At 63.6% G+C, this 9,848-nt stretch overlaps 2 protein-coding genes across 3 annotated transcripts; one reads left to right on the top strand and one right to left on the bottom strand.

Moving 5' to 3' along the window:
- Positions 1-428: 428 nt before the first annotated feature.
- Positions 429-5,391, bottom strand: RRP9 (ribosomal RNA processing 9, U3 small nucleolar RNA binding protein). The gene is made up of 17 exons (XM_057407847.1): positions 5,246-5,391; positions 4,695-4,905; positions 4,142-4,216; positions 3,639-3,743; positions 3,452-3,570; positions 3,297-3,370; positions 3,161-3,202; positions 2,806-2,932; positions 2,519-2,643; positions 2,186-2,278; positions 1,986-2,086; positions 1,732-1,866; positions 1,532-1,594; positions 1,305-1,450; positions 1,119-1,198; positions 937-1,010; positions 429-844 (listed from the first exon to the last, which is right to left on the bottom strand). The coding sequence occupies exons 1-17, from the start codon at positions 5,346-5,348 to the stop codon at positions 739-741; spliced, it is 1,779 nt and encodes a 592-aa protein (XP_057263830.1). The 5' UTR covers positions 5,349-5,391; the 3' UTR covers positions 429-738.
- A 473-nt stretch (positions 5,392-5,864) lies between these two features.
- Positions 5,865-9,793, top strand: NAA80 (N-alpha-acetyltransferase 80, NatH catalytic subunit). 2 transcript variants are annotated; one of them, XM_057407833.1, is made up of 2 exons: positions 5,865-5,961; positions 9,010-9,793. In XM_057407833.1, the coding sequence occupies exon 2, from the start codon at positions 9,018-9,020 to the stop codon at positions 9,726-9,728; it is 711 nt and encodes a 236-aa protein (XP_057263816.1). In that variant the 5' UTR covers positions 5,865-5,961; positions 9,010-9,017; the 3' UTR covers positions 9,729-9,793. The 2 variants fall into 2 exon arrangements, with proteins under 2 accessions (XP_057263816.1, XP_057263815.1); XM_057407832.1 differs by lacking the exon at positions 5,865-5,961 and adding an exon at positions 8,048-8,181.
- Positions 9,794-9,848: the final 55 nt, after the last annotated feature.

Raw genomic sequence — 9,848 nt, 5'->3', positions numbered from 1 at the left:
AGAGCACAACCCAACTGTCTCCCCCAGCCCTATCGCAAGTCACACTTCCCTCGGGCTGCACTTCCTGCTCCGTCCACTGCAAGCCCTGTGCTGGCATACACTGTCCTCACCCCATCACCCTGCTTTCCTGCTGCGGGTCCTTTCTGTTATCCAGCCATGCCCCATGCCACCCTTGCCCCGGCACTTTGCACAGCTTCACCTTTTCCTCCTCGTTTTTGGCCCCAGGAAAACTGCTGAGCGCTGCTGGGCTGGGCCCAAGCTCCCTCAAATCCCTCCCCTCACTGTGTGGGGTGCTGCTCCCCACCTTCCTGGGAGAAAGGGCAGGAGCAGGGAGGAATGCCCACTGCCCCCTGTCCCCCCAAGAGCCACGGGGGGGGGCTGGCAGTGGCTGAAGGCAAGTAATGGGACCCAGATATTTGCGCCCAAACAAGTTTTTAAGAGTAGATTTATTCTGTGAACAAGAGTGTGACTTTTCTTTTTGTAATTTATGTAAATAAAGTGGTTTTGTTGTTTAGGTTTTTTTTAATGGACTCTTCCAGAGCTCAGGTATGACTGAACCTGAGGGAAGGGGACAGACCCTCGCAGAGGGCAGAGCCATGGCACACCATGGGGAGCAGCAGGGTAAGAGGCTACGCGACAGCCCTCTCTGACATGCTGCTGTCCCAAGGAAGGTGGTTGCATGAAGAACACGGGGCACAGCTCCAGGGACAGCAGTTTAAGGACATGGCTCCAGCCATACTAAGAGCTGTCAGGGCCTTCCGGGCTGGGAACTGTGGCCCTCTGTTTCAGTGGGATGATGCAGATGCTGTTTTTGGCTTCTTTGATTCTCCACCACCGGCCGAGCCTACAGATGAAAGAGATGGGGGTCACCCTGAGCCAAGCACTGTAGGGGGTGGGGCTGCGCCCCTGGGTAGTGCTGGGCAGGGGAGACAGTACCGGTGCTCCTGCCCAATGCCAGCCACCAGGAAGTCACCAGCTGCGGAGAACTTGAGGCTGTTGACAAAACCCACCTGGAGGGAACAAGGCAGGTGAAGGGCTCCTCTGCCTCCACTCAGGCAGGGGAACCCCCAAGACAAGACACCACTCCCACCCAGCATCCCCAACCTCCCCATCCATACTAAGGGGATGTCCCAGAGAGGCTCCAGCTTCCGAAATCCCTCACTGCACTTCCAGAGCTTCACGCTGGTGCTGTGGGATCCTGGGGCAGAGAAAGGAGACTGTCATGCAACCCAGCTGGGCACAGGAGCAGGATGTCTCCACACATACACTCCCCAGACCCCTGTTCCAAAGCAGCTGCCACACACCTGTGGCCAGGAGGTCACTGTTGCGCAGGGCGGCCACCGCTGAGATCCAGTACGGCTGCTGCAGGCCCTGGGCATCCTGCATGCCGTGTGCCTGCCGGGCCAGTGCCAGTGGCTTCTTCTTTGTCACCCCCCACAGAGCAACAGACCTGCCAGGAGGGCAGAGTGAGGGTGCTGAGTGGGGCACTGCCTGCCCCGTCCCCCAGGCACCATCCTGGGCCTGTGCTCACCCATCATCAGCTCCAGACACCATGTGCTCCTCATTGATGAGCTGGATGCAGTCGATGGAGCCCCTTTGAACAAAAGAGGCAACTACTATCAGTTATGAACATGCTTTGGGATCGCATTTAGAAGACAACGGCTCACTGGGGCATCAGCATCCCCAGTGTGCTGCTGCCTGCCACAGGCCCTGCTCCTGCCCCAGACCTACTGGTGCCCACAAAACACGAGCTGTGACTCCTCAGGGATCTTCCAGAGCCTCACAGTGCCGTCCCGTCCCCCTGCCGTCACACAGCACTCCCGACTCAGACTGTCCAGCCCCGTGATGACATCCTGGTGCCCAAACCTGGAGAAGGAGATTGCAAAGAGCTGCTGGGAGCATGGCCCTTTGCAGCCTTGCCTCTCCTGGGGCCGCTGGTGCATCCCATGGCAGCAGGGTCAGTGGGGTTCCAACCCAGGTCTTACAGCGTCTCTACATAAGCATTTTCCGCCACATTCCAGACCTTTACACAGCGGTCATGGGAGGCACTGTACAGCTGGTGCGTGCCCTTCCGGAAGGACAGGCCCTACAGACAGATGGACGGACATAACACAGCAGTGAGGGGCACCGGGAAGAACACGGCTGCCCGGCCCTGCAGGCAGGGTGGTTGATGTCCCTCACTCACTGAGACAGCGTCCCGGTGCCCAGTGAAGATGTGCAAGCGCTTGCAGGTAGCTGTGTCCCAGATCATGATCAGCTTGTTCCTGTCTCCCGTGGCCTGAAAGACAGCAGAGAATGCCCAACGCCTGCCCCATGCCCAATGCCCATCCCAGCCTCCATTCTTTCGCCCATGTGGCTCCCAGGGATCCACTCTTGACTCCAGTGGGGGAAGGGGCTGCTTTTACCCAGCAAAGTACATCCAGGCATAAGACACCACCCCCCAGGACTGCAGGAGGGATGCACTCTCCATAGCCACTTCTCTGTCCCGTACAGCAATGCCAGCCCTCTCTCCCCATACCAGGTACTTGCCATCTGACGAGATGGCCATGCAGAGGATGTGGGACGCGTGGCCCATGTGCTGCTCCTCGGTGCCCCTCTTCCCCCCAGGCACCACACACAGCTTCTTCCCACTCTCCACCTCCCCTGCAGGTAAGGCATCATCGTCACCCCATGGGAGCCTCTCACAGAGTCCAAAGAGATACACGTGCACGTCCACGGAGGGGGCAAGGGCCAAGCCACCTCTGTGGGCACCTATGGCCCTGCTGCTGTGGGAAGAGCCAGTCACAGCCCCAAGGGAACACTTGCATTTGATGAGGGAGCCGTCCTTGGAAGCAGAAAAGATGAACCTGTCATCTGGAGAGACAACCAGGCAGGTGACGGGCAGCTGGTGTCCCCGAAACACACGGATGCTGGCTGGATCCGGAGGCTGCACCTACAAGGAGAGCAGGATGTAAACTGGGCTGCCCTGGCCCTTTCCCCAGGCACAGTACCTGAGCACGGCACCCTCCCTTCCTCAGGGTGCCAGCAGCTGGCACCCCTGGTGGCATAAGGGCTCTGGTCCCGTAGCCAGCACAGCAACTTGGGGTGCCAGCCATGACCATGACCAGGTGTCCCTCCAAGCCAGCATTTACACTCCGGTAACCCAGTGCTGAGCACTTACATCCCCGGCGACCAGGCGCTGCAGGCGGCCCTTCTGCTCGAGCTGGGGAGTAAGTGGGAGCTCAGCGGAGGCGGCCCCGGCCCCGCAGCCACCAGCCGCCACCGGGACGGAGGGGCCGCGCCCGCCCCCTGCTCACCACGTCTTCCTTCAGCCGGTCGCCGATGAGATCCGCCGGCTGGGTCTCCTCCTCCTCCTCTGCCAGCTCCTCTTCTGCAGCGGACACAGTCCATAAGGGCCGTGCTCAAGGTCCGGGGCCGCCTAGCCACAGCACGGACACCGCGCACGACTCACCGTGCTGGCGCAGCTGCTCCAGGTAAAGCTTGGCCAGGCGCAGCTTCTTCTCCTGCGGCGTCTCCTCCACCTCCTCCTCCGCCGCCACCGCCTCCCGCCGCCGCCGTCCCTGCAACGGGCTGCGGAGATCCGCGTGAGAACCGGTACCCCCACCGGCAACAACTCACTCCGTCGGCGCAGCCCCTACCCTTCCGTCTCAGAATCGCTGGACACCTCCTCGTCGACCGGCCGGCCGGCCGCCACCCGCGGCCTCCCCTCGGTGCCCGAGACCTGCGGGACGAAAAGGGGTGATCAACAGGAAGGAGACGGTAGGGGAGCGCCGCCTCCCGCGCGGGCGCTCCCTCCTCGCTCCCCTTTCCCCGCCCGCCCCTCACCGCCGCCCGCGGCCTCCGCCGTCCTGCCGCCCCGCGCGGGGCCTTGCCCCTCCTGCCGCCCGCCGTAGCCGCCATGCTGCCGCCGCACGTGGCACCCCCGCGCCGCTGTCGCCCCGCGGCCAGGCCACGCCCCCGGCAGCGCCTATTGGCTGCAGGCGGGCAGGAAGCGCGGAGCAGCCCCGGTTCGGGCCGCCCTCTACGGCCACTGCAGCCCCGGCTCCCCTGCCAGGAGCCCTCCGAGCGCGGCCCGCGGGGTCACTCCCGTAGCGACCACGTTCACGTAGCCGGGGACGCCGAGCTGGGGCTGGGCAGGTACCTCATGGCAGCGATGGTCAGCATGACTTGCTGCCGCACCGTGGTGTCCAGGCGATCAACGGGCCTGCAGCAGCACCTGAGGGGCACAGCAGTGTGGATGGGTCAGGACAGGGCAGCTCCTTCATCCAGCAATAGCCCGCGGGGCTGTCAGAGCCCATCCTGGCACCCCCAACCATTAGCAGTGGTCCCAGCCGCGTAGCAGGAAGGGCTGCGCCCGTCACAGAGCACAGCCTGGCCAAGGGACCTGCAGCCGGGCCATGCAGGTGGCTCTGGAGCATCGCCAAGGATGCAGCCCCAGAGCGGCGCTCGCTCCGCTCGCACTCCCTGCCTGGCTGAGCCCTCTCCTGCCCCAGGGCTGTGCCATTGACCCTGCCTCAGCCTGACCAGCCATCCCCTCACCTCGAGGGTCTCAGCCAGCTCAGGCTGGAAGAGCAGCAGCGTGCCCCACAGGAAGGAGTGCATGCTGCTGGTGGTGCAGATGGTGCAGACGGACTCCAGAAACCTCAGCTTCTGGTCTTCTTGCTGCCAGCCGGGGAGGTGACAGATGGACAGACATCGTCAGGCGGGAGAGACAGATGGGGGGTCCGTAAGACCCCTCAGCACCTTCTGAGTATGGGACGGAGGCAGAAAGACCGTGCAGGAGACACAGGCACAGCCGCATGGAAGTGGTCGTGGATACCTTTGGTCTGCTCCTGATGGACGCCTCGATGGTGTCCAGGCTGTTCTTTTCCTCGCTGGACACGTCCACAGTTGAGATGCATGAACCTGGCCAAGAGAGAGCAGGCAGGACTGGAGGGCAGGCAGTACACGAGCCCTCTGCCCAGCTTCAGGGATGTCCCCAGTCCTGGCTCTAGGCTGGGACAACGGTGCCGCCCGTGCACCCCAGGGGCGAGGATGCGATGCGGGAGGGCAGCATGGGAGGGAGGCCCAGTGTGCCCCAAGGAAGGACACCCGGCACCAGGGGAAGAGGGAGCTCCTGGCCCAGAGATGCTGTGGTGAGGCTGTTCCCTGGGCTCTGCACTGCGGGGCCGATGCCTGGCTGGGGACTGCAAGCGTGGGACGGGGCAGGGTGGGCAGCCCCTACCCGCAGCACCCGCGCACTCACCTGTACGCATCTCACTGCACTTCAGCCCGGAGCTGGGAGCCGGGCCAGCTTCGTCCTCCTCCACCCAGGCCAGTCTGGGTTTGCTGGGGGGTCTCGCCTCCATCCTGAGGGAGGGAGGGAGGAAAGGGGTGAAGGGGACCCCCCACCACCAGAGTGCTTGTGGGGCTCCTTGCTCCCACCATGTCCCTGAGACACTGTGCAGGCAGGGCTGGTTGACAGAGTGCCCCGATGTCATCCCCGCTCAAGCCCCTTCTCCCCCTCTCCACAGCACCCCTCCTGTGACCCCAGAGCCCCACGGAGCCCTCCTTGCCCCCTTGCTCCAATTTACGACCCTGAGAGGCTCCTCGAGGTGTTTTCTTTTGCAGCCATGTACCTGTTTCTCAGGCTTAGCAAAAGGAGGAACCTACGCTGCGGTGGGAGAAGACATCTGGTCCTCCTGTTGCAGCCTTCCTTACCCGCAGAACTGTAGCCTCCAGAGGCAGTGAAACACCAGTTTAAGCATCCTCGTCGCCCTGTCTGTGCCTAAGTCTCTGTATCCAGCGAGACCCCAATTTCATGTGGTGCCAGTGGCGGTGAGCTCCGCCCGGCGACATGACACCGGCCACCGCGCGTGCCGCAACCGGTGGCGAGAGGAGCGCGGCCTCCGGCCGCCAAGGGGCGCGCTGCGGGCGCCGAGAGGTGTCGGCGCCGGAAGTGATCGGGCGGTGGCGGAAGCGGTGGGTCCGGAGGAGCGGCGAGGGGGGCGAGCGGCGCGGGAGTAGAGGGGGGTCGGTGATGGGCAGAGGCGGGGCAGGGAGGGAGGCGGTCCTGAAGGCGGTGGCGGGTCAGTGACGGGCCCGGCATTGAGGGGACGGGTGACGGGTCAGTGACTGGTCAGTGGTGGGTCAATGGCGGATAAGAGCTGGATCGGTGATGGGGTGGGGGCAGTGATCAGCTGGGTGATGCCGTTCAGGTTTGTGCACCTCGTGTGGGTGCAGTGTGGATCGCAGTGATGGGGGTGCAGTCTGGGTGCCGTGGCAGGGGGCTGCTGGCAGTAGGCCATGTCCGGCAGCGTGGCTGCCGCGCTTCCCACTGAGCAGCCTGGGGAGACTGAGGCACACGTGGCTGGACGGGCACCGGGCGAGTACGGGAGAGCTCCCTGCAGTGCGCTGCCGGTGAGGCGGGCAGCCGGGTGCACGCGTTGGTGTGCCAGAAGGTGGGGTGGCACAGCACAGCAGCCCGGCGGTGCCTGACACGGGGCACGTGTCCTCCTTGCCCCTCGCAGCAATGGGCTGTGGCCAGGCGGGTCCCCACATCCCACTGCTGCTGCTGCCGCCCTGCTGCTCAGAAGAGGTCCCTCCCGCTGCCCCTGAGGACCCCGAGGCTTTGGGGTGACCCCTCCCTGGGGACCTGTGCTGGGGCTCTGGGGTTTGGCCCGTGAAGCCGCAGGGGGAGAGCGCCAGGGCTGGGCTCCCCTTTCCAGACAGGCAGCTGCGCCTGGAGGGTTGTGCAGTACAGGCAGTGGGTGAGGACCTGGGTGCGCTGGGGCAGGAGAAGGGGCTCTGGTAGCAGCCAGGAGGCAAGGGCTCGGGGGGGGGGGCACCGCTCAAGCCGGAGGTCACTGCCCAAGGGGACCCTGTCCCAAGGCCAGGCCTTGAAGATGTTCTGCAGCTGCAGGGTGTCAGAAACTTGCAGTAGAGACAAGCCTCGGGTCCCTGGCTGTCCTGCGGCGCCAAGTGGAACATGCTGCAGAAGCAGGCTTCCAGGAGGCCATTCTGCTCTGCTGCAGGGACAAGGAAGAGCTCTTTGGAGGAGGCAGATCCAGGATTTGGAGAGCTGGGCTGATCCTCACATTACAGGGGCCACCTGAACCCCTCCTGACCCTGACATTGGCCTCTGGGGGGAAATCCCTGTGCCACCCCCTGCCCTGCTGTCTGCCCCCCTCTTGGCCCTGCCTCTTGCCACCAAACAGATGAAGGGACCTGGGAGAAAGGGGAGGCTTGAAACAGCTTACTCCTTGTAGTACACACTGATTTTGCCCCAGCTCAGGTCACCTTCCCAAGTACCCCTCGAGAAGTGATTCGAGGCCCTGGGAGCTGGGGGTCTGGAAACTGAGGAAGATGATGCAGTAGGTAAGAGATCATGTGGGTTAGAAGATTTCGGCAGATGGGTGGGACCTACGGGATAGGGGAGGGATAACCCCAGGCTCACTAGAAATGAGCCAGGGAGTAACGTGCTGCTGTTGGAGTCCAGATCCACAGAGCAACGTCAGTGCATCTGTGCCAGTGCCCGCAGCATGGGGAACAACCAGGAGGAGCTGGAAGCCCTTGTGCAGCAGGGAATTCGTGATATCATCACCATCACAGGAACGTGGTGGGATGATTTGCATGATTGGGGTGCTGCAGTGGACGGCTGCAGGCTCTTTAGAAGGGATGGCAAGGAGGAAGAGGTGGTGGGGTTGCGTTGTATGTCAGGGACTGCCTCAACCACTTCCAGCTCAGTGTTCTGAGTGAGAAGGCTGAGTGTTTGTGGGTGAAGATGAGGGGGAAGGCCAACCAAGCTGGCCACTGCCATAAAAGAGAATAAAAAGTACTTCTACAAATACAGTAGCAATAAAAGGAGGGCCCAGGAGCACCTCCATCCTCTACTGGATACTAGGGGAAACCTGGTCAATGTGTCAGTGACAGATCAACGATGGATCAGTGATGTGGGGGGGCAGAGATCAGCTGGGTGATGCCGTTCAGGTTTGTTCACCTCGTGTGGGTGCAGTGTGGATTGCAGTGGTGGGACATGCAGTCTAGTTTAGGTGCTATGGCAGGGGGGTGCCATGTGGGGCTCTGAACAGTTGAGTCATTCACACTGGGGAAGCAGAAGCAGGCACTGCGGTTGGCCATGAGACTGGGCTGCTTCCTGCTGCGCAGGCACCAAGGGTGCAGGAGCCGACAGCAGCAGGCAGGGTGAGTGTGAGCATGGGCAGCAGCAGGCAGAGTGAGCAGCAGGCAGGGAGGGCAGCAGGCAGGGTGAGTGTGACTATGGGCAGCAGCAGGCGGGGTGGGCAGCCCCTAGGCTGGAGCTGGAGAGGGACAGGCATAGGGGGGAACTGGGCACCAGGGCGGGCAAAGCTTGGCAGGGCACCACAGGCAGAAGTGCAGGAGGCCAGACATGAGGGGGGCTCCCTCTGGCACTGAAGGCCCCCAGGGTGCAGGCTCTGCTGGTGGGGGGTTCCCGGTGTGGGTTTGCTGGGGAGACAAAAAAGCATCCCCTGCCTGATGGTGCTGAGGGGGCCTTGGGGTGCTGCCTAGTTTCCAAACCAGGCAGGATGGAGTCTGGGCTGGGAGCCAGAGGTCTTAGGCCTGGAGGGTGACTCTGGGGACATCCTGAGAGTGTGGGGGAGCAGGGCCAGGCCCTCCCCACCACCGAGAGGGGGAAGTGGAGCAGTTTGCTCATCCCCAGCTGACACAGCAGTGTGGCAGTTCCTCCTGCCCTCCGTGGCTTCTCTTTGCAAGAGGAAGGACCACCGGGCTGGGAGAGGGGTCCCCACAGCACACAGGTTGTAGCAGGGAGTTTCTGACCCCTCAGAGGCTGACAGGGCCCACCCCAGAGCCCCACATGCCACTTCCCTGCTGTGGTGCTGACGTGCACCCTCAGACCTGCCGTTAACCCCCCTGAACCCATCCTGCTGTGAGCTGGGCAGCCGTGGCTGCGCTGGGGCCGGAGTGGGCTGGGGGAAACACCCCATCTGCCCCCCACCGCCTCTGACCTGTGGCCTGTTGGTCTCCCACCAGTGAGAAGAATGGGCTCCGTGTCGGAGGAGCTCACCCTCGTCCCCCTGCACCAGAGGCCAGAGCTGCTGGAGGCCTGTGCTGAGCTGCTGCGCGAGGAGTGGGGAAAGAGCCGGGCGTCGCGGCTCCACATGCTCCAGCGCTCCTCAGACTCTTTCCCCGCCTGCCTGCTGCTGCTGCGGAGCCAGGGCACCGCCGAGGCCCCCTGCCAGCTCGTGGGCCATGTCCGGCTCTCCCGCGTGGCTGCCCGGCCCCGCAGCCTCTTTGTGGAGAGCGTGGTGGTGGCCCGGGCGCTGCGGGGCCAGGGCTACGGGCGGCGGCTGATGGAGGCCACTGAGCAGTGGGCCCGAGCCCGGGGCTTCGGCTGCCTGCACCTCACCACCCACGACAAGCAGCATTTCTACGCACATCTGGGCTTTGTCCTGGGCGAGCCGGTGCAGAGCGTGGCCTTCCTCAGCCCCACCGTACCCGCTGAGGTGCTGCGGCTCTTCTCCACCCGTCCTGGTGCCGACACCACCACCACCAGCAGCACCAGGCCAAGGCTGCCTCCTGCCCCACCACCTCCCATCTCGTCCCGTGCTGCTCCTGCACCACCCCCTCCACCACCAAATGTGATCTGGGCAAGGGGGGTCCTGGCTGAGAGCAATGGGCGCAGCCTCCTGGAGACCCCCCACCGCGATGCCAAAGGGCTGCCCATCTTCTGGATGAAGAAGGACATTTGAGGGGCCCGGGCTCTGAGCCCGTGATTAAAGCAGTGCGGGCAGGAGCTGCCCGCCCTGGCACTGCCTGGCTGCTGCCATTCTTCAGGTCTGGCACCAGCTCCCCCAGCCTTCCCAGCGCCA

The sequence above is a fragment of the Pezoporus wallicus genome, unplaced genomic scaffold, assembly GCF_028554395.1.
Source record: "Pezoporus wallicus isolate ANWC-B61680 ecotype Strahan unplaced genomic scaffold, APGP_CSIRO_Pwel_v1 contig_3568, whole genome shotgun sequence".
NCBI classification, from domain to species: domain Eukaryota; kingdom Metazoa; phylum Chordata; class Aves; order Psittaciformes; family Psittacidae; genus Pezoporus; species Pezoporus wallicus.
This window is presented reverse-complemented; position numbering and strand designations above follow the sequence as displayed.

Bases quoted from the DNA above. Each gene is read 5' to 3' on its own strand.
- RRP9 (XM_057407847.1), bottom strand. From the start codon at position 5,348: ATGGAGGCGAGACCCCCCAGCAAACCCAGACTGGCCTGGGTGGAGGAG. The intron at 4,906-5,245 runs GTGAGTGCGCGG...TCTCTTGGCCAG, and splicing joins GTGCAGTGAGATGCGTACAG to GTTCATGCATCTCAACTGTG. The intron at 1,199-1,304 runs GTGTGTGGCAGC...TCTCTGCCCCAG, and splicing joins CAGTGACCTCCTGGCCACAG to GATCCCACAGCACCAGCGTG.
- NAA80 (XM_057407833.1), top strand. From the start codon at position 9,018: ATGGGCTCCGTGTCGGAGGAGCTCACCCTCGTCCCCCTGCACCAGAGG.